Raw genomic sequence first — 25,975 nt, forward strand, 5'->3', positions numbered from 1 at the left:
ATATAAAGTCAGGCTCTCATTGTAAGAGCTTTTGGGTCCTGATGAGAACTCCATAGCAAGTAGGAGTTCGAAACGCGTAGACCAGTTTTGTGTTTAGCCATAAGAACGTGAAATTAAAAAAAATATTGCTCCAAATTATGTAAAACCGATAATATAATTGTTTAATTGACTACTATGGTTTTTGTAAAGATTGTAATAAGTGAAACCAGTAATGATTTGTAAATAAATAGTGGCTATTGTGATTGTGAGAGTGATGTGTTTAAATGCTTGACCAGGGTGAGTGACAGTGTGTATAGATTGATTATGAATATGTAGGTTGATTGTTTTATTAATGTAAGCATTTTGGTATTTATGATGTAGATGTTGAAAACGAAAATTTGGTGAAATTAAATCAAAAGTAATGTGTTGAGAAATAGAAATAAAAGAAAAAGATTCATTCAGACTGAATTATAAGTCTTGGACCCATGTTGTGTTTAATTCCAATATAATGGTGTTAATATAAAAGTATCTGATGTAACAGTTTTGGCAGTTGTTCAGTTCTATATTGGTCAGGGCTTGGCCTTACTGTTGGAAGCCCAAACCCAGTGGTGTTCTTTGTTGTCTAAGAGAGGGAGGGCACACCACCAACAGTAGACCCCGTGTTAGGCATGCGACCTGCGGTCCCCATTTGTATTAAAAAATTGTATAATCCGCTCTGAAGATTTCCGCCAATCTTTGCATGGAGAGGATCCTCCAGAGGCGCGAATTCCATTGAGACAAGGCTGGAGCCTCCCTTCTTTTCCATGCGGCCACTATCATCGTTTTGGCAGCCCAACACAGGTCCACATAATTGCCTTGTCTGCTTTCATTTGGTGCTCCAGGTCTAGATCTCTAACTCTAAAGAGAACTCCTTCTATGGATGTTGGGATAGGATACCCCAACATGTCTTTAATATGAACCAACATTTCCTCCCAGAACGTTTTTATTGTGGGACAGCTTCACCAGATGTGGCAGAAATCCCCAAGAGGTCGCAGCCCTGCCAGCAGAGATCAGATGTGTCGGGGAATATCTTTTTGAGTTTAGTGGGGTACATGTACCAGTCAAAGAGAGTTTTATAGTATGCTTCTCTCTGGTCAAGGGAGTGATTACTCTTTGTGATGTCTGACCAGACGTGCTCCCACTCTTTTTGAGATATGTCCCTCACGACCACCTGCTCCCAAAAACTCATATAGCGTGGCCTTGGTGAGTGTAGTGTTGAAAGGAGAAGAGTGTACAAGAAAGAGATCACTCCCTTCATTGAGCCCACTTTCCTCAAAAAATTCTTAATCAGTGTGTGGTCTCGATGTGGCTGCTTCCCTGATCTGAGGATGCATTACCCAGTGTTTAAGCTGGAGGTAGTGAAAGTGTTTGCTAGGCGGTACATGGAAGTCCCTTCGACAGCTCTAGATGGTGAGGATATTATGGTTGTGGAGCATGTCTGAAAGCATCATGCAACCTCCCTCCCTCCATGTGTCGAACAGACCCTCTTGTAAGGCTGGGGAGAACGCTGGGTAGAAGTGGATTGGAGTGTAGGGTGAAGGGAAAGACGCCCACCCCCGCCACTTGTGACCCCATCCCAAACCTTGAGTGTTGTAGGGGTCGGAGTGCTAATGTAAGCATTGGCAGGACTATCTTTCTTGGGTTTCCTAAGGACATCTCAACCTGTTCTTCCCACTACTTTCCTGTCCATGTGGAGCCAGTGTTTATCAGACTCCTTCAGGTACCACTCCGCTATGATCCTCAGTTGGCCCACTTTGTAATATAAACTGAAATCCGGAAGAGCTACCCCACCTTCCCTCTTTGTGCAGCGTAACGTATGGAAAGGGAGATGCGCCCTTCCATTGTGTCACACATATTTAGTGACTGATAGCACAACTTCGTCAGAAAATCCTGTTTCAGGTCTATTGGTAGCGCTAGGAACAGGTATAGTAGTTTTGGCAGTACTGTCATTTAACAGCATTTATCCACCCGAGCCAAGATATGTAGAGTGGTCTCCATCGTTTGAGTTTATATTGTAGTTGGGACAATAATAGGGGAAAAATTCCCCTAAAGAGAACCTCCACCCTGGGTGTGAGCTGAATCCGCAGATATTGGAGGGAGCGCCTAGCCCACTGAAAAGGAGATTGCTCCTGGAGAGAGCAGAACTCTCTGTCTGGGTTCAAGACAGAGGACTTAGGCAGGTTAACTTTTTAAAGCCGGAAACCCCCCAGAACTGGCGTAAATCTATCTGTAACGCTTGCAGTGAGGGACCGGGATCAGAGAGGGTCATCAGCACATCATTCGCGAATAATGACTGGATTTCCGTGTATACTCCTAATCATGTGAATAGTCCTGCCCATGTGCGTGGAACCCGGAGCACTTCATTAGATATATCTTCTTAAGTTGTCATCTTCTGCCTTTCTTCAGGAAGGCCTGTAGAGACACTTGAGAGATAAAGACAATAATGCAGCCTAACCTACTAGGCTACACTGGCCATTACTTCTTCTTGAAGTGAAGAAACTAGCCAGTTTAACTTTTTAAATGTAGCAATTTGCTGAGTTTTACACATAGAAAACTCTCCTTCACAAAACTCCTTTTTTCATGATAGAGATAAAAAGGAATGGATAGAGAAGCCCCCATAGGCTTCCATTATGTGTCTGCAAATGGATACCATGCCTTTAAGAGTCTCCAGAGTCCCCCCGGTATTCCATGATGCACAGCCAGAGGCAGTTACTTTCAGTTATTTTTCCCGGCTCCTGCTAGCAGGACCCTGGAGCATTGAGCTCTTTTTTGGTATTACATTGAAACTTAGTTATATATTTGGATTTTTGCAGTTTCACTCGACGTCTTTGACCTTTATCTACCTTCTGCTGTAGTTTTTGGGCAGAATTTCTGCAGTTTTCTTGTCAAAATGCCATCTCTGCTTGACAAGTGTCCCGACTGTGGTACGAAGAAAGTCTGATGCTCACAGAGTCTATATTCTGTGCTTGCCTGTGACTCATGTGCCTGACACCTGCTCTATTTGTAAGACCTTTTCCAAGCACACCCTGCGTGACAGGAAGAAGATACGGCTCCAAAGGTTGGAGCAGAGAAGACAGAAGGCAGCATCTTCATCCTCTGGGCAAGGAGAGGGTAAGTCCTCTACCAAGACCCATGCTTCGACCTCTGGGGGGCTCCCCAGTCGAAAAATGGCAGGGAAAACTACGCTGGTCCCGATCGACGTCGAGAGCAGGTATGACGACTATATCCTCTCCGTTGACTCAAGGCTCTGGGTTAAAGCGACGTCGAGGAGAAGAACTGCGAGGTCTCGGACGAGATGGCCTTCCTGGGTTTCCCCGCGTTCGACGTTGACTCAACGAAGATCGCCATCGAGACATCATCGTCTTCAATCGGAGTCTCACAGGCAACGGCAGTCACCATCAATGCACCCCTGCCGATCACCATCGACATCAACGAGTAGATCGACGTTGAGGAGAAGATAGACGTTGAGGAAAAGATCGAAAACGATGAGAAGGTCGGCGTCAAGAGGTCAACACAGACGTTCGACGTTAGGGTCCCGATCTGGGCCTCACTCCGTTGTGAGCCAATTGTTGTCGACAGGTAGTTAGCGTTCCAGACGATGTCAACGCTCGCCGTCGAGCAGTGGATGGACGTCACGGGGAGGTCTGATGTTGAGTCCAGGGCCCCTTCTTCGCAGGCAGGCCTTAAACGGAGGAGGTTGGTCTTCGCCGCTAAGTCCTCCTCCTCTTCCTCCGCCGGCTACCCATCCTCCTCCTCCGACTCCTCCACCGCCGCCGACTCCTCAGCATGGGCCCACGGCTCCTCAGCCCACGTGTCCTGTGGAACCTCGAAGACCTAGAACACGGTACCAATCGAGACATTGTTCCCATAGACGCCACCGGTCTTCCACACTAACCCGTCATCATCGATCTGAGAGATCTCGCTCCCGGTATACCAGGGATACGTCTTCCATAAGTTCGGGCATGTACTCACCTACTCTATTGGATTCCCCCCCCCCCCTAAGAGGGTGTCTCCTGTTGTCGATATCTCCACCTTCCAGTAGGTTCTGGTCAGAGGGGCTTCAAAGCTGAACATTCCCCTGTCTACTCCTGTGCCGTCGACATCAGTGATATTTGAAACTCTCCAGCAGACACAAACATCACTTCCATTGCTCCGTTGGTGCCGGGTTTGGAGGAACTGGCTAGGGAGTTGTTCTTGACGCCATCTTCTATAAAATCTGTGTCTTCCGGGTTGCAGAAGAAGCATCACTCACCGGAGTCGGATCCTGCCTTCCTCCGACTGGACCCCACCCCGGACTCGGTCCTAGTGGTGGCGCACGGAAACAGCATGCTACGGCTCCGACTTCCACGGTGCCACCTGAGGAGAGCCGTAATCTGAATTTAGTGGGGAGAAAAGCTTGAAACACCGCTGCTACATCCATGAAGGCGGCCAGCTTTACCACTTTTCTGGGGCGTTATGACAGATCCCTATGGGAGTCCCTTCAACAATTTGTGGTTTTCCTACCCAGAGACAAGCGGGAAGATTTTCAGGAGATAGTGAACGAGGGGCTGATAGTCTTGAATCAAGTCATCAGCGCTGCAGCGAATACTTCACTCCTGGCAGCACACGTGTATTGTCACGGAATTGCTCTACGTAGACATGCTTGGCTTCATCTTAATTTTCACAGAGAGGAACAGGACTGTATTCTCGGTTCTTTCTAGTCCGCAAGAAAGACGAGAACGAGTTCAGACCCATCCTCGACTTGCAACAAGCCAACAAATGGGATTGCAGAGAAAAGTTTTGGATGTTTTAATTGCATCAAATCTACCCTCAACTTCATCAGGGAGACTGGCTATGCGCAATAGATCTGCAAGACGCATATTTTCATGTGCCCATAGCGAGGAAGCATTGCAAGTTCCTGCGTTTCATCACAGGCTTCAACCATTATCAATACTCCGTGCTGCCTTTCGGCCTGAAGTCAGCGCCTCAGACATTTTCCAAATGCATGGCTGTGGTGTCTGCGCATCTAAGGAGGAACAAGGTGTTTGCCTACCCGTATCTGGATGACTGGTTGATCAGGGCAGCTACGTTTCAGGAAACCCAACTGCATTTCAATCGGACTTCCAATCTCCTACTTGGTTTGGACCTCCATCAATCTCATGAAGTCTGTCTCGACTCCTGTACAATGTCTACAGTACCTGGGAGCCACCATCGATACAGGCACAGCAAACGTGTGTCCTTCGGAGGAGAAATGCTTATCGATCCTTCAGAAGGCTCAAGCTCACATGGTCATGCCCTCGCCGATGGTGAGGAAGGTATCGTCTCTCCTGGGCTTCATGGCCTCCTGTATCTTCCTCACTCCGAATGCACGCCTCCATCTGTGACCCCTGAAAGAATGTCTGGAGGATCAGTGGGACTAGAAACTGGGGGATTGGGAAGACCGGATTCAACTGTCGCAGCAGGCTCTACAGTCCATCAGACGGTGGTGGTCCTGGATAGCAGGGTCCCAGCCAGACTAAAGTCGAAAAACAGTGAAACATCAGCAAAAAGTGGGGGTTACTATAAGAAGCAGATCCTATTCTCCTACACACCCCCCTCCCCCCAAACGTAAGTATATTAAACTAACCTTGACTAGTTGAGTCTCATGTTTTAAGTGGAAATATCTGGAGAGTCCACCTGTATTGGCATGGTTACTCCCAGGTCTATGTTCCACTCTATAGTCCATCCCCTTGTGGAAAATGGACTGCCTCAAAAGTTTGGGGGTTTCACCCTTCATCAGTTTTAGTCAGAAGAGGGGCTTATGGTCTGTCTGAACAATGAAGTGAGTGCCAAACAAGTATGGCCTCAGCTTCTTCAGAGCCCAAACCACAGCAAAGGCCTCCCTCTCAATAGCTGACCAATGTTTCTCTCTGGAGGTCAGCTTCTGCTAATAAAAACTACTGGCTGATCCTGACCTTCAACATTCAATTGTGATAAGCCAGCCCCTACCCCCAACTCAGATGCATCTGTTTGGACAATGAATTGCTTGGAGTAGTCAGGACTTTGCAGAATAGGAGCAGTGCACATGGCCTTGATGAGGTCATTAAATGCCTTTTGGCAGCTAACCGTCCACGGAACTTTCTTTGGCATTCTCTTGGAAGTTGTCATTCAAAGGAGTCACTGGATCCATAAACTTTGACAAACCTCCTATACTACCCAGTCAGGCCCAAGAAAGCTCGGACCTGAGTCTGGGTGGTTGGAGCAACCCAGTCCATTATGGTCTGGATTTTGCTCTGAAATGGTTGAACCTGATCTCCACCTACCAGGTGGCCCAGGTATACAACTTTACTCTGCCCTATCTGGCACTTGGTGGCCTTGATAGTGAGGTCTGCTTTCTGCAGGGCCTCCAAAACATTTCTTAGGTGGACCAGGTGATACTCCCAGGTGGAGCTAAAGACAGCAATATCATCTAGATATGCTGCACTAAAGTCTTCCAAGCCTGTAAGGACTATTTCACCAACCTTTGAAAAGTGTCAGGTGCATTCTTCAAACCAAAGGGCATCACCACAAATTGGTAGTACCCGCTAAGGGTAGAAAATTCTGTTTTTGGCTTTGCATCATCAGCTAGTCTGATCTGCCATTAGCCAGCTGTCAGATCAAATGTGCTCAGAAACATGGCTAAGGCCAAAGTATCTATAATCTCATCTGCCCTTGGAATTGGATAAGCATCTGTCCTAGTGACTGCATTGAGACCTCTGTAGTCAACACAAAACCTAATTTCTCTCTTGCCATCTTTAGTGTGAGGTTTGGGGACTAAGACTACTGGGTTGCCCAAGGGCTATCGGAGGGTTCAATAACTCCCAATTCCAGCATTTTCTGTACTTCAGTCCTGATACAGTCCCTAACATGGTCAGGTTGCCTGTAAATCTTATTTTTAACAGTCAGACTGTTCCCAGTGTCCACTTCATAAGTGCACCGGGTAGTCTGACTTGGAGTCAGTGAGAACATATGTCAGTATTGATTGAGAGCTTTCCTGCAATCAGCTTGCTGCTGGTCAGTGAGGCTGCCTGCCAAGGCTACACCATCTACTGAACCATCATCAGGGTTTCGAGAGAGCAGGTCGGGGAGTGGATCACTCTCTTCCTCCTGTCCCTCATCAGTAGCCATGAGCAAGCCCATGTCTGCCCTGTCAACATATGGTTTGAGCCTGATGACCTGGAGCTCCCTATGGGGACTCCTGGGAGTTCCAAGGTCCACCAGGTAGGTAACCTCTCCCTTCTGCTCAATTATAGTATGAGGGCCACTCCACGTGTCATGGAGGGCTGCTGGGGCCACAGGCTCAAACACCCATACTTTCTGCCCTGGCTGGTAAACAGCCAGCACAGCCTTTTGGTCATGCCAGGTCTTCTATAATTCCTGGCTAGCCTCAAGGTTTTTACTTGCCTTTTTCATGTACTCAGCCATCCTGGAGCGGAGACCAAGTACATAGTCCACAATATCCTGTTTAGGGGGTTTGAGAGGTAACTCCCATTCCACCTTTACTAGACACAATGAACCCCTAACTGAATGTCCAAACAGAAGTTCGAATGGGTTGTAACCAACCCCCTTCTGTGGAACCTCTCTGTAAGCAAATAGAAGGCATGGCAAAAGTATGTCCCATCTGCGCCTATGCTTTTCTGGGAGACCTTTGATCATGCCCTTGAGGGTTTTGTTGAACCTTTTAACTAACCCATTGCATTGTGGGTGATAAGGGGTGGTACATTTATAATTTACTCCACACTCCTTCCACATAGCAGTCCGGTAACTAGACATGAAGTTTGCATCTCTGTCTGATACCACCTCCTTAGGGAAACCCACTCTGGAAAATATTCCCGAAGGGCCCTTGCCACCACAGGTGCTGTGGTAGTCCTAAGGGGAATTGCTTCTGGGTACCTAGTGGCATGGTCCACCACCACCAGGATAAATCTGTGCCCAGGTGCTGTCTGAGGGTCCATGGAACAGCTATAACAAGCCCAACCATCTCAAAGGGAACACCCACCACAGGTAGTGGTATTAGTGGGGCCCTTGTTGTACCACCTGCCTTGCCACTGGCTTGACAGGTGACATAGGAGCGACAAAACTCCTTTGTGTCTTCAGACATGTGAGGCCAGTGAAAGTGAGGGACAAGCCTGTCCCAAATCTTTTTTTGGCCTAGGTGACCTGCTAAAGGGATGTCATGTGCTAGTGTCAATAGAAAACCCCTAAACTTCAGAGGTATAACCAACCTCCTGGTGACACCAGGCTTGGAGTTTCTACTCTCTGAGTAAAGGAGTCCATCATCCCAGTAGATCCTATGGGATCCACTAGCACTCCCAGCAGCCTCAGCAACAGCTTGTTTTCTGAGGGGTTCGTAGGGGGCAGCTCAGCTGCTCCTGACTCAGATCTGCCCTGGAAGGACCCCTGTCCCCAAGAACTCAACCTGATCAGGTTCAAGCTCACCTGGGAAAGTTCCTTCTTCAGGCCTGGAATCATCTCCATTAAGAGACTGATCTGTACTCTGAGCCAGGGGGGAAGGCACTGCCTTTCCCCTACTGCTCCTCCTCTTGGAAGGTGCTTGGTCCATTCTTCCAGGATCCAAGACTTGTTAAGTGTTAGACATTTATGCCTGCATTCATCAGGGAGGTCTGGCTCTTACCAAGTCCTTCTTAGGGCCAGTTACCCCTCCCCAGGTGAAATTAACAACTGCCAAGGAATGGTCTGTCCTGACATTTCTAGCATTGGTCACTTGGTACATCTCCCCCAGTATGATTTGCTCAGGAGCCACAAGATCTTTTCTCACCATTGTGACACTTGCTCCTGTGTCCCTGAATGCCAAGGCCTCTTTTCCATTTATCAAAGGCCGCTGTCTGTATTTACCCAAGTTACTGGGGCTTACAAATAAGGAGACCATATCCATGCCCTCATCACAGATCAGTACAGCCTGAGTAGGAACTCAGACTAGGCCAGAGTTCATCTCAGATCCCAGGGTTAACCCTACTATACCCTTATTCTGAGAACTACCACTTGGAGCTGAACTAGGGGTAACAGTTGCCTTAGGGTCACTGGTAGATTAAGTTGAGTCATTGGACTTGTTACAGTCACTTGTCCAATGGGTGTTCTGTTTACAGATTTTACACCATGGTTTCTTGTTGCCTTTTTCCCTTGTTTGATTGTGACTCCGCATCAGATGCAGATTTTTGGGGCCCTTGTAAAGACTTCTGGTCTTTACCCTTTTCCCCACCCTTATCAGAGTTTTTAGAATCTTGCTTCTTGGAGTCACCACCTTGGTTCTGAACCTTCTGCCTCACCCTGGTTCTGACCAATTTGTCTGCCTTCTGGCCCAATTCCTTCTCAGGGACCCATAAGTCGACGGACAAGGGATCGCAAAGGGACCTCAAGAGGAATCCCTAAATACCAGCCCACGGATCACTCGTGGTGTGTAGGCCAGTAATCTTCGGTGGAATCACTGCTCAGGGTCTGGACTACAAGTAGCCCAAAGCACAGCCTGAGGGATTGCCAAAACGCATATGCTGCTGCAAATGTGCACGATGTCCAGGGGTTCGGTTTGCACGGTCCCCACGATGGCTTTGGATCTCAGGTTTGCTGAGAGCACGGATCGGCCTCGGGGAAGCTTGGAAACCCACCTCCTGTGTTGCAAAGTCTTCGGGGTCCTTCAGGAGCTGCTTAGTTGCAAACCGGACAGATGCGTCTTTGGTGCCTGCCTTGCAGGGGGGTAACTCCTTTACTCCAAGGAAGATTCTTCGGTCATCCAACTAAATTTAGATAGTTGAAGTTCTGGGATTCTGTAGCAGAGTTTCGTCCAGGTAAATCTAAAGTCCTGTAGTCGGGGGTTCCTACTTTATACCCAAGGAAGTGGTGGAACAAACTCTGGGGACCCACCTATGGGAGGGTCAGGACAGAGTGGTGGCTACACCCATGTCCTTTGTGCAGTTTCGCGCCAGAGCAGGGGCTGAGGGCCTCTGCAACAGGTTTGAGCTGGACTATGCACAGGGACACCAAATGTGCCCTCATTGCAGACATCAAAGCACTCTTGGAGTGCACCGACCCAGCCCTAATACACGAAAGCCTGTCTGGGAGGTAGTCACACCTCCCTGTGACAGAAAACCTATTGTTCAGCCTCCCCTGCCGGAGCTTCGTTCAGCAGCAGGAGGGCAGACGCGTGTCTGTGGCTGGCAGCATCTATTTTGTGATTCCAGGGTTCTGTGAAACTGGTACCGGGTGGCCCGGTGTAGTCAAATTTGTCTCCCTCTAGGAGGGTGGGATCATACCTCCCCTGCCAGGACTGGCGGGAAGGTATGATTCCAAGGTGTTTGACACCAAACACGCAATGTTTCCTTGCAGCCATTTCACAGATAGCATTTACCGTGAGGTTATAATGCACTTAAGAGTATATGGTTGGCTGCATCACTGAACAACCCCGGAGAATAGATTCTGAAGGCTGCAGAGGAGCCCTGGTCATGCATTGGCACCCTCTCACACAAAACCCAGCACCCTGCCTTCAGGCTTGATCAGGCCCACCATAGGGGTGACTGATAGGTTTATATGTGCAGTGATATAAGGTAGATATAGGGAACCTATATCTAAGTAAGGGGTGCATACTCCACCTTACACAGGCTGCTGTAGCAGATCTATTGTGTCATTTTGAATTGTCTCTCAGGGGTGGCATAATACATGCTGCAGCCCCAGAGAGGCCTCTGGGGTACCTATGCCCTGGGTTTATAGTATACCATATACTAGCGACTTACAAGGGTACCCCAGAATCCAATCTGTGGTGTATCTAAAGTACATGCAATAATTGTAGAGCGGAAGCTGCTAGGCTGGGGCCCTGGATAGCAGGGTCCCAGCCAGACTAAAGTCCAAAAACAGTGAAACATCAGCAAACAGTGGGAGTAACTATAAGAAGCAGATCCTACTCTCCTACAGGAAGGAGTAATCTTTGGTTGTCAGATATATCGTTCTCCATGCGTCTTTCAGGCCTAATGCCTGTATCTTCTGTTTAACCCCTTTGGGAAAGCTACCTGTGGCTGACCTGTGGGGATGGGTGCTATCTAATTTTGCATGCCATGTTATGGGCCCTCACCAAGTCCTATATAGAGGTCAAGTACGCTGGTTGGCCCGTGCTGGGTGCATATGCCGAAATAAATGTGCATAACCTGCCTCTCAACTTCCCCTTCACCATGATCCCCTCCCCTCTCTGCCCGCTATTATGGTTTCTAGCTGAAATTTTGTCGAGTAGTGAAAGAGTAAAGCAACTCCTTTCTGCTTGGTCCCCGCAGACGATCTATATTTTAAGGGGTAAATTTTGTGGTGGAGCCGTTGCTCCTCTGTTTTCTTTAAATGAGTTTCTTAAGTGCTAATACTTCAAAGTGGTGATCTAGCAAGTATTTCCATACCTCTTGTTGTTTATGGGGTGAGTTTAAACCCCTCATGTTCCAAGAGGCTATCACGATTATCCCCCGATTGGCCTCCCCCTCTCCTCCCAAACAGACCTATGACTGAGCGTGACTTCCATTCTCTCTCCATTGACCCCCTCTTGGAGCTCTTAGAATCCTGTAGACACAGATCCCCCACCCCAGCATCGACCCGTTTCTTGTCCGATAGTCCACATTGTCCCTCACCATCCCTTAACCCCCCCCCCCCCCAACTTTGAACAACAATTATTGAGGACAATCCTGAGCTGGGCAGCCCGGAGGTTCCCAGATCCCAACTTAGCATAAGAAAGAGGTTGTGTTGACGGGCCCAAGACCTCAGTTGTCGATCTCGACATTCAGAGTTAGCCACACATTGATCAATCTGTCCCCAGGGCCAGGAACGAACACATTTTATAACAACATAAGTAGTCCTGACTTCATCGCCCTTTCACTACTGGTGAGGCAGTTCCATGTGGTATCTACTCCATAGTCTCTCTATCCTAAATGTCGGTGGCCAATTATTTCTGAGAAAGTTTGCCCCTAGAGCCCGAATGCCACTGAGGATGTGTGCCTCTTGCTGGTTCTCTCTCTTTCAAGGTTACTTGGCCGCCATCATCTTCGCGGATTGGAAGACCCAAGATTCTCATGCCCTTCTCCAGCTCAGTGATGTGCCACGTTTTGTTCTCATACTCAAAGATCAGACCGAAAGAAACGGCCATCTATATTTGATGTTATCCTCTCATAGTTTAGTTGTAATAGGTCTCAGATGTTGCTTCCGCAGAAGTATGGAGAATGCCAGGTCCTGGTACAACAGGCCTTTGAACCCCTGTAAAAAAGAGAGTCCGTCTTTCTTCCCGTGCTGCTTGCAAGATAGCTTCTTTCACCTTAAAAGAATGCAGCTTGACTAGAACATCCCGGGTACAGGCTCGTTCTCCACCTTCCTGGGTCCCCACCCTGTGTGCCCTGTCGATATTAATTTTCATTGAGCGAAGGCTGAGAATTTCTGTGAAGAGCCTCTCTAAGAACTCTTCTAGATCTGGACCTTCCGCTCCTTCCTCTAAGTCTCTTATTCTTATGTTTTCTCTCTGTGACCAGTTTTCTAAATCCTCAGTCTTCAGGGGAGTCAGCTGGAGCTGCAATCGGAGCTCCGCAACTAATTTGTGGGAGGCCACGGAGCATTTTTCCAACTCTTGTGTCTGGCCCTCCACCTCCATGATTCATGTGCCCACTGAATCTACATCTTTCCGGATGGGGTTAATCCGTTCTGTAAGATCAGCCTTAAGTTGGTCCATGGAGGACTTAATGTCTTGGTTGGTTTCGAGTGGCAGCTCTGTTTTGAGAGAGGCCATAAAATCCTCTTTAGTTGTGACATTGTGGCAACTTCTGTCCCTTGGTCCTGGGCTTGTTTCTTCTCCGTGGCGTTAAAGAAGGAGGATACTTTGCCTGTCGCCTTTTTTGGCGGAATGTGTGTACAGTGGCTGGCCTCTTCTTAGGAGAGAGTCCCAGTTCGGCCCTTCCCTCCCTAGTTGAGTCCCAAAGCTCCTAAGCCCTCCGGAGGAGTGTTGCACCTCTCAGAGGCCTGTCCTCACCTCACAGAAAGTCGGCCATTTGAGATACAGGCGTAGGACCAGTGTTTCAGCATACTATGCTTATTTTTTCTCCCTTGAGGCGGGTGCTTTTTATCATTCTGTCTCCTATTTTGATGCCTCTAATCAGTGTTGTCCATGGGCTCCCTCCCACCCCCCGGGGAGCCCCCTATGCCTCCCGTCACCGTCTGGCTGCGGGCACCATTTTAATGTCAGGAGTTGATCCCAGGGCACTTCGAGGGCTCTGCAGCGTTAAATCCAAGGATGGGGTGCAAGTCATCGGGCCCCCATCTCCTGTATCGGTCATCAGAAGGACCCAGCTTCATCAGCAATGCCCCCGCTCACCGTCTGTTCTCCCGCAGTGAGTAATTGCCTCAGCGCCCGCCTTGTGTAACCAGCGCCGCGGCCTCCCCTCAGGGTTCGCATCTCCAGTTAACCAGCGGCACCCCCACGGGCCCCCCTGCATCCGTCATGATTGTCCGTGGGGGCCGCTGCTTCAGGTAAGCGCGTTGTTGAGCCGCTTAAGTTGCTCCGCTCCTCCCGGAGGGTTGTCTGCCCTCAGCATTTTAACGGCCCGCACCACTCCCTTCCACCATTGAAAGCGTTGGGTTTCCGGACCTGTGCGGGGCAATTAACTGTTCCCGCACAGGTCCGGTGTCGTTCGGCATGCTTGCTGGCCACTCAGTTGCGTTCCTGGCTGCCTCACCTACCGGCAGCTGATCTTCACGGCCTCGGGTCTCGGGAGCCGATGTGGATCATGTCCACCCGGCCATCTTGCCTTGCCACGCACCCTTAGTCTACTTTTAAATTAAGTTAGTGTGCCTTTTTATGTCTGGTGTTAGTCAAGACCTTTTTACAAAAATGATGTGTACAAAATACTTAATTATATGAGCATTCATCCAGCCTTCTTCTTTCACTGAGTTAATAATATTCTGTCATTCACGTTTTTGTTTCACTCACTACAGCAAACAGCATGGGGCAATGGTCAGGTTCAGTCCAACCATTCTCTAACTTCACTTGGAGTGATGGCATTCTGCTCTTTCACAAAGAGTGCATTCACCGCAAAATTGTTTCCTTCAGTGCATGGACTATTTTTTAGCACATCTGCTTTTTGAATCACAAAAATATTATTGTTTTAGCCAGAATTTTTTTATTACATTGACAATGACCCAGTGGCCTCGCCCGCAATAAAGTTTTGCAAACAATAACATGACAAGACAAAAAAAGTGCTGTCACATCCAGAAGGCTAGCAGCCAACACCACACCTGTTGACTTTGCAGGTGCTTGTTTTCTCTTGAGTTTAGCACACTGTGTATTTGTGCTGTGTTAATCGAAAACAAGAGGGTAGCTTGGCCATATCCAGCTGTACTTGCGGTGACTTCCTAAACATTCACCCAGCCACAACACCTACACTGTCCAAAGTACAACTGACAAAGACTTTCCTGACTCTTTATCGAATAACATTGAACAGTGATTTGGGGATTACTACTCTTTTCTTTCATTGTTTTACAGTGCACAATGTTTACATCATAACCAAAGACCTTTGTGCGGGTTGAGTTGGTTAGCTGGCAGGATCTGACAGCATGCATAAGTCTGCATTTCCAGCAGAGCTCTTGAAGAAAAAAAAAAGACAGCAGACCCAAACTGTATGGCTGTTTCTCTGTAATTTGTTAGGTGTATAGTATTGTGTGTAGTTCATTAAAAATAATTATTTTGCAGCCTAATATTTTCCTGTGAGTTTAGCTCAAGGATAATGTTACAGTTTACTTCAAAGTTTACTATTTGTTGACCTACTTTAGTTCTATTGCTGCCCAAGGGAGTATATACTTAACGTTGAGCATTTACTAAATTTGAACTGAATTCAAATTCAAAATAGCTTTATTCGATTTTGAGAACAGAATCATTAAAGCACAAAAAAATTACATTTCAGTTAAAAACAATGAATAAAAAGCCTTTTTTTAAAATTCATTATTACAGTAGTTAAAATATTATATGTGTCCTTTCACCAGTTCGTTTGAGAAGTAGGAACGTAGTTGCAAAAATTCAGGGGGCGTTACATCGACTTTCTAAGGGCTAAGATAGTCTTCAGATAAGATGCCAAGGGAGTATATTCTTAACGTTGAGCATTTACTAAATTTTACCTGTATTAACAGTTGAATAAAAAAAATAGGATCTTGCAGGAAGCTTAGGATAAAATGAAAGACAGTGCAGGAGTCACCTGTCTCAGAGGGCATACCATCCTTTAATGCAATAAGAAAACCAATGTCGGCAAGATTGCCTCCGATTGACATAATTGAGAGAAATCGCCAGCTCTTACTCTCCCTGAGGCTCCTCAGTTGTTTGGCTGGACAGATTAACATGGTTATGTGGACTTACCTGTTAACTCTACTGGGGGTCGATGCTCAAGTGCTGGGATCCCGGAATCGGGCTCATTATTTCTGGTGGTCAGAAGGGATTGGCTTGACCCTCCGGCTGATTCCTCTACTACTTCAGCGGGTTTGTAATGGAAGTGGGTGTTCTGGGAAACGATGTGTACTCTCTTCAGTTCTAGATTCCATTCACTATCTCTCTCCCTCATCCAGTTGGCCATGTTGATCATGCAGGTTGTGTAATTGGCCCTGGTGGTGGTGATTTTGTCAGTAAGGGAAAGGATAAGCGGAGTGTCAGGAGCTTAGGAGACCATGCTGATCTCATCAGCTCTGGTTATGCGTGCAAGGGACGTTATGTAGATGTTGAAGAGGGTCGGTCTGAGGGAAAATACTTGGGGGGACTCCGCAGATTAGCCACTTGGGTTTGGAGGTGTATGGGGGAGTCTGACCCATAGGATTCTGGAGTGGAAATAGGTGATAAGTCTAAAGGCAGGGTCTTTGATTCTGGAGTCGTGGGGTCTTGAAATGAGGGTGACGTGAGATATGGTGTTGAATGCTGCTGAGGGGTCGTGGAGGATGAGGGCAGCAGTTTCTCCTCTGTCCACGATATTCCTGATGTAGTCAGTAGCTGCTGTGGGGTGGTTTCTGTGCTGTGGTTTCTGCGGAATCCTGACTGACTGATGTCTAGACGTTGACAGTGTTGTCATACGTTTTTTAAAGTCTTCAAAGAGTGTGTATAAAGTGTTCCTACCAGTGCGCATGAGTGATTGACCAGTATTGACAACGCAGTAATCCAGATCATGGTGCTTATGGGGCAGAATCCCTTCTCAAATCAGTGAAGAAGTTTCTTCAGCCCACTGCCTTAGTTTGTCTGCAATAAGGAATACAATTTGGCTTTCAAATCTGACAGGATAATGAATGTATAGCTACCTTGACTGTATTTTCAGCAACTTTTATAAGATAGTACTGAGGAAGGACCTTTTCCACTACTCTGGGATGCTATTGTTAAAATAGCATTCATTAAATAATAAATGTAAGGTGCCTAAACCCATGCATCTGATTTCTACAAGGTACGGGCAATCCCATTTGGCCTCGGGACACAGTGTGTCTACCCTAGCTTAAATTTATTTAGCATCTGAAAGAAACCTTCCCAATTAAAAATATTTTCAAAGCCAGGTCGGGTCCGAAAGCCCCCTTGATTGATTATTTGCCCATATTAATTATGTGATTTTACTCAGGCTTTTGTCTCCATAAAATTCTTTATGCCACCCTTCCTAAATGTGACCTGACACAGAGTTCATTGTAATAGAAGAGGCTGGTTGGTCTAGATTGTGTACGTAATCACATAACTTCCCGGAATTCCTCTGTGTACATATATTAACTAGCTGAGGTCCCTGATTTTCCGGAGATTTTGATTGCTTTCGTATTTAAAAGGCGAAGTATTTTGAGTTAAAATACATAATCAGATCTTCCTGATAACGCCTCAGGCTTACGGATGAGTTTGTTTGTTGTCTTCTTTTGAAATGTCAACTGTAGTGTGTCCCTTCAAAGACCCTTTTTGTGCTGAGGACTGGAGTCTACACTTTTGCTCTCCAGGCAGTACAGCATTAAGGAGTACAAATGTAATATTCTCCCAGCATTTGGGGCCTGTATACTGATTGTTGTACCTGTTGTAGAAATGACTAAGAAGAAGATGAGAAATAACATATCAAACATGTAATTTTGTTTTATCTAGGCTCCCCTATGGCCATGTGTCCATATGTATACAGTAGGTCCCTATATGTGTGTCACTTCAACCATTAATACTGCGCTGAAGTTCCTTTTTAAACTGTGCATTCTTTCCGGTGTGGTTAGTAGGCTTGTGTATATGTAATAAAAAGATAAGATTGATTTATAGCAGTGATACTCAAAGTACGGTCTGAGGGGGGGGGCGCTTGTGGCCCTCTTGACCTTTAAATGAGGCCCCCTTGTTGAACAGCAGCACCAGCTGCTGTTTATTTGCTAGCACTACTATTTAGAAAAAATGTTAAATAGGCAAGCATTTATTAACCTGCAAAGAAATGCTTCACTGTTTATATAACATGTTTTTGAACCTATTTCCACAATCCATGACCCACCCAGACCCCCTTCCACCACCCTGCAGGGCATCAGTGCGGCCCTCGGGCACACTACTTACCGTACTTTGTGGCCTCTGGGCAAATCTTTGTGAGTACCCTTGATCTAAAGGGAGGGTAATGGAATCAATGTGTGTATATGAGTGTCTGTCTGGTGACCGTAGTTAGGTCATTAGGGTATTATACTTAAATGTGGGCTCTTAGTGGGATACTATGTCCTAGCGTTTATCTGGCAGTAAAAGGCAGTCCAACCTAACGCCCCTACCCTTCCATATCTGTACATATGTACAGAGACCAATCAAACTGCCTCTCCTTAGTTGAAACATTTGCCTGCAAGCCCAACATCTGAGGAGGGAGATAATGGAATGTATCTTTAGCGAGTAGTTGTACTCTGTCATTTCCCAAGGTCCAAGTTAAAGGATGCTGAAGACTTTGGAACAGAAATACCTTAGAGTGTGCTAAGCCACCAGAGGTTAAGATTCCATGATGATTTTGAAAGTATATTCCCTATGCCTTTAACCCAACAAGGGCTGGGCCTGATATGGGAATTAATGTGCACTTGAGCATATTCAGTATATGTACAACGATGCAGTGCACACAAACCCTTTCCCTTGAGGATTGCAGTATCCTGGACTTCTACTGGAGAGTGACAGAGTCGGTAAAAAGTCAGTGCAGGGTTAAAACCCTTGCCTCGTTTGTGCCAGGATTTTAGAATCTTAAATTGTTAAGGAGAGTGTTTGAGTGAGTGTGTGGGAAGTATTACGGTTCTGCCTATCTCTGGGTGAGGAAAAACTGAAGCGGTGTAGTCCTGCAAATTCCACCCTTGGATTTCATATTCTTTGACTGCTGTGTATTAGCGAGTGGGTACATTGCAGTAGAGTGTAGTGCATTTAGAGCAAGGGGTAGAGAGAGAGGTAGTCAGCATCAAATATTGGCCCTCAGATTTAGCAGTTTTGGCAAGCCAGTAAAAGAAAGACTTCCAGGGTTGGGCTGAGGTTGCACCATTGTTTAACTCCATGTTCCTAGCTTGTGATGCAAGACTCCCACTTTACACCCTAGGCATCATGCCCCTGATAGTCTGGAATAGCTAGCCCTAGTCTATGTATATTGTGCTTGGAATGCCGTTCTATTGTGTACTTCTCTGCTTACATCTGCAAATGAAACTGAATGTGAGCTGCAAACACTCTACAACCCATAATCTTTCACGATTTTCTATAGTGGTAGGATGAAGCGCACACCTCATCCTATCTGCACTGAAGGTGCTACTGGAGTTCTGAAGTTTTTTCCTTGAGCCCTATTCATCCTTCACTGGGGAGACATTTGATAATGTGCTCCTAAGGCCCACCTTATGCTCACACAACTGGTACCTGCATTGATCCGACATGTTTTGGTGACAGTTGGAGTCAGTGATGTTGGCTGAGCGGTTATTAAGGCTACTATTCGCAGATCTGTAGCATCATAGATTACCCATGGTTACCCTTTGATTGGAGGCCAACATCTTCAAAAGTCCTTGTACACTCTACCAGGGCTAATGGGATGTCTGGCATAGTCCAAGCTTTTACTTGTCAGATATGTGGGGTAATAGAAAGAATGTCGTAGTAGAGTAAACTTTACTTTTTGCTGATAGTTACTCATAGGCTATTTCCTGTTATCACTGTCAGTGCCCTTCCGCAGTCACAAAATGCAGACATGATTGGTTCCCACAAGTTGATAATGATATACAGTTGTCCACTAACAACATACATAAAGATGTTTGTATCCTTTTTTTGTGTGTCATATTTTACTCCTTTTCCAGCGTTCTATCATTTGATGGTTAGCCTTGGGTGCTGTATTGAATCACATGTGCCAATGATACTATTTTTTGTTTATCTTTCTCTGCAGGAAGAAGAAGGCGAAGATGGTGACATCTCATCAGGACATTTGATAGTGGGCCACAAGTTTCTTCCAGGCCCAGTTCTGCATCATTACAACCCTCGATACTCAGAAATGGGGTGTACTGGAATGCAGATGCGAGATGCTCATGAAGAGAACCCAGAGGCCATCCTTGATGAGCATGTGCAACGTGTCATGAAAACCCCTGGATGCCAGTCCCCTGGAACCGGCCGTCACTCCCCAAAACCACATTCCCCGGACAATGGACCACTTTTAAAATTGTTCCCAGGGATGTCTGGAACAATACCTCCTGGACATGGGAAGCACACTACAAAATCTGGTGTCAAGCTGGATGTGGGTAGCATGTACCATCACAAACATGTCTACCACCATGTTCACCACCACAACAGTGTAAAGCCCAAGGAACTCATGGAAGTGGAAGGTGCGCAGAGACTACAGGGCAGCTTTCCATGGAATGCAGACTCGCACAGCTATGCAACAAAATCACGGAACTATGTAGAGAGCATGGGCTTAGCGCCAAACCCTATGGAATCTCTTTGCTATAGGTGAGTGCATCTGTTCTGGAAATCCTAGGCCCTCAGAGTTACATGTTTATGAAGATAAATATTTCTTAGAGTTGTCTCAGGGCAATATATATCCATTCAGTAAAGGACTACCCTTGCGGTATGCTTATGCATGGGTTTACTTTTGGGCTGTAACTGAGTGGTTAAAAGTACCAGAGCTTTAGTATGCAGGTTAATAAAGGGACACAAATCTTTGGTTGCCATTGCTCTCTAGAGTAATAGGTGAATTTATATGTATATGGAAAACACTTCCAGGAATATTTTGTCTTCAGTTGAATGTAGAGCTAGAACTTGAGTGTATATTTGTGCAGAGATAGAATATCATTCATTATGACTCACTAAACTACAAGTGAGGGTATGCATTAGATGTGCGTGTGCAGAGCTTAATAAGGAATTCAAATGGTTCTGTGGTCTACAAGTATGTTAAGCAGAGACATGGCTTGGATGCTTGCATGTACAAGGTGAGAGGTGAGGCAATTCCTTGGATTCTCTGTGCAACAGGATAGCCCATTGTTTGGGTTTCCAATGAGGTGTAGCATTCGGGGTTGAGAGTGCAGAAGGCCCTGGGCTATAGCTCAGTGCAGTAGCAGAACCAAGCTTTGCATTAGATATTTGTGTCTTACAAACAATACGTATACAGGTTTGAGGTGCATAGAAGCAGGCCATGTCTTGGCTAAATATGCCATGTTAAATTACATTATTGTACTTTTTCTAGCAAACACAAGTGCTCTTGGACATCTTTTAGCTGCCTAGGATCTGCAGAATTGAGTAATCTACATTGAAGACCGAGTGTAGGAGCACATTTATTCTGTGGGAATATTTAAACTGAAGTAGGGTAGGAGACTACCTTTCGGTGGTGCTATTCCACTCTAGCCTTCTCAGTACTTTTTAAGTAAGCGTGATAGAATTTAAATTCTGCCCAAAGTGACACTAAAGATTTGCACAGACAAAGATCACAAGGTAGAAAATACTTGTTCCAAATACCAATAAGTCTGAGACTTGTAAGGCCTGTGGGCATTTTTAACTGAAGATCGGAGAGAAACAAAGGTGGGCATGCAATGCCATGGCACAGTTAAAAAGGGTAGAGCTTTACAGAATACAATTCATTCAGTGAAGGGGAAATCTGATTACTTAGAGAATGCTAAGGAAGCACAGGGGGAACAGTTAGGATTCTGTTGTCGAGGACACAACTCTCATAGACATTGGGTAAACCAATACAATACTGAAAGACATTCTTTCGGCACCAGAAAAGCTCAGGCAAACACGGTCTCAGGAATGAAAATCCTCCATAGTAGAAAATTCTGTTTTTCCACAGCTAGGTGTGAAGAAAATCATGATTTTATTAAAGACACGGAGGCTGATATTATGCATATCTCCATTGCCAGCCTCATGTGATCGCGGGTCTCTGGAAAAGGAAGGAGATAGGGGCATATCTTGGTCCAAGACTCCCCACCCCCAGCAAACCCCCCCCCCCCTGCCCGCCATTTTTCACATTTATATTGCAGGCCCTCCAGGAATCATGGGTTATCCTGTGGCACGGTGTCCAGAACGGTATCCAGAGCTGCTTGTCGCTCCTGCGCTATGGTGTCGGGGTCAGGCCCCAGGGAGCCCACCAGATTGCGTTTCTTCCCAACTTTGTACCAGAATGGTCTTGCAGGGCAGCATGCTGGGCTAGCGGACTCCTCCAGTCCTGAAGAGGAGAGACCAACCAACCTGCAGGCTTCAGTGAGGGAACTGATTTGCTGAAGCTTGCCGGCCCATTTAAAGATCAGGCAAAATGGATGACCCCATGAGTAAGCAATACACTTGTCCCGGAGGTGGGCAGTGACTTCCTTGAATTTCCGCCCCTTTTGTAGAGTGCTAGCCGCTAAGTCCTGGTAAAGGGCAATGGAGTGTTCCATATACTTGATTGGTCGCTTCGCTCTAGCCGCCCGAAGAATTCATTCTTTAAGGGGGTAGTATGAAAGAAAAGCAAGGATATCTGGTGGGCGCTGGTGCCCGTGTCTTCAACCCCACTCTGTGTGCCCGATCAATACGGATCTCCATGGAGGACTCGACTCCCAAAATGTCCTGGAAGGGTTCCTGTAGGAAGTGAACTATGTCCGTACCTTCTGCATCTGAAGGCACCCCCCTCAGTCTTATGTTGTTTCGCATAGAGTGATTTTCGTGTCCCTCCGTGTGGGTTTGGAGGTCCAGGTGCTGCTCCCTCAGGCGTATCACCTCGTGTTGAAGTATTGTCATTTCCTCATCCCGGGTTTGTTCTTGGTCTTCCACGGCGACAACTCTTTTGCCTATCGCGTCCATGTCCATGTCCTGTCGGATCTCCCTCACTTCGCTAGCGACCTCACTTTTAAGGGTGTGGAAGCCCTCCCGTAGGGTGTTGAACAACGACTCCAGGAAGGAGCATGTGATTGGGGTATCTCCATTCCCAGGGTCGAGTTGGTGGGTCTTCACAGGGGGGGACACGTCCTCTTTGACCCCGCCTCTGCAGGCTTAGGTAACATGTCTTTGAGAGTGCTATCTTTCTTACCCCTCAGAGTAGACATCCGTGCTTCGTAGGGGTCAGGCACCCAGGCGGTGAAGTTACAGCCTCTGATATTCCACTGCCACATGTCTCCGGTGGTCCTATCGTCTCTTGTCCGTGTCTTTGCCGCTGTGTCCGACACCTCCACACCCTGGCCAGGGGCACCTGATCTCACGGATCGGCTGCTCCCCACTCTACACAGTGAGGCCTTTAATCGGTGTGAGCAATTTCGCACTGGGGACCTCAGGCAAAGCCTCCCCTCTAGCCCCGCCAATGCCAGCCGAAGCGTCTGGCTGGTGTGCCACTAAATTGTCAGGGACTTCCGAAGTTCTGGCGCTAATTCCTCCACAAAGACCTCATTCCTGGGGTGTGCCTAGCTTCTGGCAGCTGGGCTCCAGTCTCCGTGCCTCCTCAGGTAGTGGGGGCCCTGTCCCAAATTCCACCTCTACGTTCCTTGGCTAGGGCCGCGTGGGCTGTTAAACCCCTGCGCCTGTGTTGCTTCTGCCGCCTGGCTATGAGCCTCTAGGTGTCCCCAAAGGTGCTGCTGTGGGCCCGGTCCGCCCATGCTCCGTACTCCGAGCTCCGTCAACCCACCAAGAGGCCCCTGCTCCTGTGTGCGGGTTTCCAGGGAGCGCCAGTCGATAGCTCTGGCCGCTGCTCCGTGACGGCATACCGGTTCCTCTCCTCGGAGTCACCGGGGCGTTCTGCGCAGGATGTCCCCAGCTCCATTGTCTGAAGCCGGTGCTGGTCACCCTCTGTCGCTCAGACTGAACTATGGTGCTCCCTGCCCTGCTCTGCTACTGCTCAGGTGGCCATGATGTCGCTAACGGGCCCCAATTGCTCCCCCACGTGTGGCCCCGAGACTCCTACCAGGGCGCCACTCTCTCTGACCTGCCTCAGTCCTCTGCTGCAGGAGCTCAGCTGCGCTCAACAAGGGTCTCTGCTTCTGACCTCCCGAGTCTTCTCTACTGACCCTGCTGTTCCTTGCCTGGGGATAGGCTTCGGAGTCTGTTGTTTTCTCCGGGCAAATCGGCGGTGGATCCCCGGTGCCAGCCGCCACACTAGGGGTACCCACCACTGCTGCCTCTCTGTGTGGCCTCAGCCCTGCTTCCCCAGCTCAGAGCTCCGCTTCAGGCACCAGGCCACCCAGGCCCTCCATCGCAGGCCAGCTCTCGGCCCGCTACGCTGGATTCAGCCTCTGGTTCCCAGCGGAAACCTCACTGCCATCCATCGTGTGAGTTGGTCCCTGGATAGACCCGAGGATCGGGCAGTTCTGCTGCTCTCGGGCACCAATCGCTGATCGCTGATCGCTGCCGCTAGATCGGGAGTAGTCCGCCATTTTCACACTCCGCATGGCGCTTGTCTCCAGCCTGGAATCGTCGATGCCTTAACCCTCTGGCCCCTCACTGGATTACCAAACGCTGTTGGGCCGGAGATGTATCCCGATTTACCTCCTAACTTTTGAGGGCTGCACCTTGCTTAAATGGGTGAGATAGGGCCGCGGGAGCAGGGAGACGATGCGAGACATGTCATAGGCCAACACATGTTTCACAACATGACTCTTCATCAGGGCCATATGGCACCTATTTAACTGACGCTGTTGATAATGCATAGCAATATTATAGAGATAAATTACATGAGAGTATGGAAAATTAGATCATAGAAAAAGAAGTTGCAAAGAGAGGTAACGAAAACAAGACAAACTTGAAAAAGCAACGTGTAAGAATAAATCACATGATATGATTAACAAAAATAAAAAACCCAACGTTACAGGAAAAAAAGGAAATATTACAAAAAAATGTAAATGCTAGTATATGACCCCTAATTACGTTACAGACCGAAAACTAAGGTGAAAACAACACACTAGCAAATGGAAAGAGGAAACCAAGTATATCACAATTTCATATTTAACCTTGGTGTTTCAACTTATCTTAAACAGCAGCAAACACCATGTGTGTTTATCAAGAACATAAAATACCTGTGAACCTAAATGATGATAATCCCCAGTACTGTAAGTAATTGACGGGGAAAAGCTATGATACAAAGCAATTAAAGCAGCTGTTACTATAAGAATGACACACTCTGCGAGAACTCCATAGTCCACACTACACCTCATTTCTCTCTTTCCACCCTGTGGGCGAGGCTCGGGGACCAAAACCACTGGGCTGACACAGGGACTGTCAGAGGGTTCAATAGCCCCAAACTCCAGCATCTTGCTTACTTTCGCTTTGATGCTCTCCTTAACTTAGTCAAACTGTCAATAGATCTTTGTTTTGACAGGCAAGCTGTCTCCAGTGTCCACATCATGGGTACACCAATGTGTCTTTCCAAGGATTAAGGAGAAGAGCCCATCATACTGTTGCAGGGCTTGCCAGCAGACAGCCTGCTGTTGGGCAGAGAAGGTGTCTGAGTAGACACCTCCATCTACCGACCCACCTTTAGGGTTGTAAGAGAGGAGGTCAGGGAGTGGTCCACTCTCTGCTTCTTGATTCTCATCAGAGGGTATTTTTCATATTAGGGTGCCAGACAGCAAGAGTGGCCAAATCGACCCCACCCTCGGAGACTAAAATATCTTCAGTGTGAACCCCGATTTGCTCTGGGCACACTATTAAGCCCACCTGGAGACTTGTCATACCAGTGCTAGCTGGAGAAGTTCTAGGGAGATTCTTTTTGAGACAGGCAGAGTCTACAGTTTTGTGCTCTAACCGTTTACATGTGTTCTTCCAGGCCTTTTGGGGATCAAAGTTTTTACCTTTGTACCCACTGTTGGGTTTTTTTAAGTGTTCTGGGACCCACCCTATTCAGGCTTTTCGGTGCCTTTAGAAGACTCTTTACTGTTATCCTTAGGCTGTTCACCCACTTTCCCTGGGGTGGTTTTGTAACCCCTTTCTATTGGCACCACCACTGTTAGTCTTGCTCACCCTTGTCTGGACCTTGTGGTCTGCCTACTTTCCCAATTCTTGGGGAGAAATTGGACTTAGGTCTTACAGATGCAATTGCTTAAAATGTATGTTTTCATAAACAGATTATAAAGCCCAGCATAGTCATGTGCTTTAGTTAACCAGCCATCTAGTGTTTTCACTATCTGAAAGAGACACGTTAGTGATAGATTCCTTACCTTAGAATATCCCCAGGCGTCAGACTGGATCCGGAAACTTTTGCGTAGCAATACCCCTGCGTGTCGGTAGGCGTCGTCTGCGGCTCCGCGTCCGTCGTCAGCGTCGTGAGCGCCGGAATGACGTCGTCGGAGTACTTAGATGCCGCCCATGCGCGCTGACGTCAGTTCTTCTTTTTTCCGCGCCAGCTAGCGCAGATCCGGAAGAAGCTCTACCCCCAGTCAATTTTTGACTGAACTTTTTTGATCTTTTGATCTCTCATTTTTGTCGAGTTCTCGACTCTATCGGTGCCAGGGATGCCCGGGTTCAAGCCTTGCTCGAAGTGCGATCGACTCATGTCGGTCACGGACACCCATCGCCGGTGCCTGAAGTGCTTAGGCCTCG

General features: G+C 47.4%; 1 protein-coding gene across 2 annotated transcripts in view; it reads left to right on the forward strand.

Moving 5' to 3' along the window:
- Positions 1-25,975, forward strand: part of AXIN1 (axin 1) — a 261,999-nt gene that overhangs the window by 122,596 nt on the left and 113,428 nt on the right. For both annotated transcript variants that reach the window (XM_086941337.1, XM_086941338.1), the window contains one exon: positions 19,377-19,933. In XM_086941337.1, the coding sequence (XP_086797463.1) occupies positions 19,377-19,933 (557 nt within the window). The remainder of the gene's footprint in view (positions 1-19,376; positions 19,934-25,975) is intronic.

Source organism: Lissotriton vulgaris, chromosome 10 (assembly GCF_964263255.1).
Source record: "Lissotriton vulgaris chromosome 10, aLisVul1.2, whole genome shotgun sequence".
NCBI lineage: Eukaryota > Metazoa > Chordata > Amphibia > Caudata > Salamandridae > Lissotriton > Lissotriton vulgaris.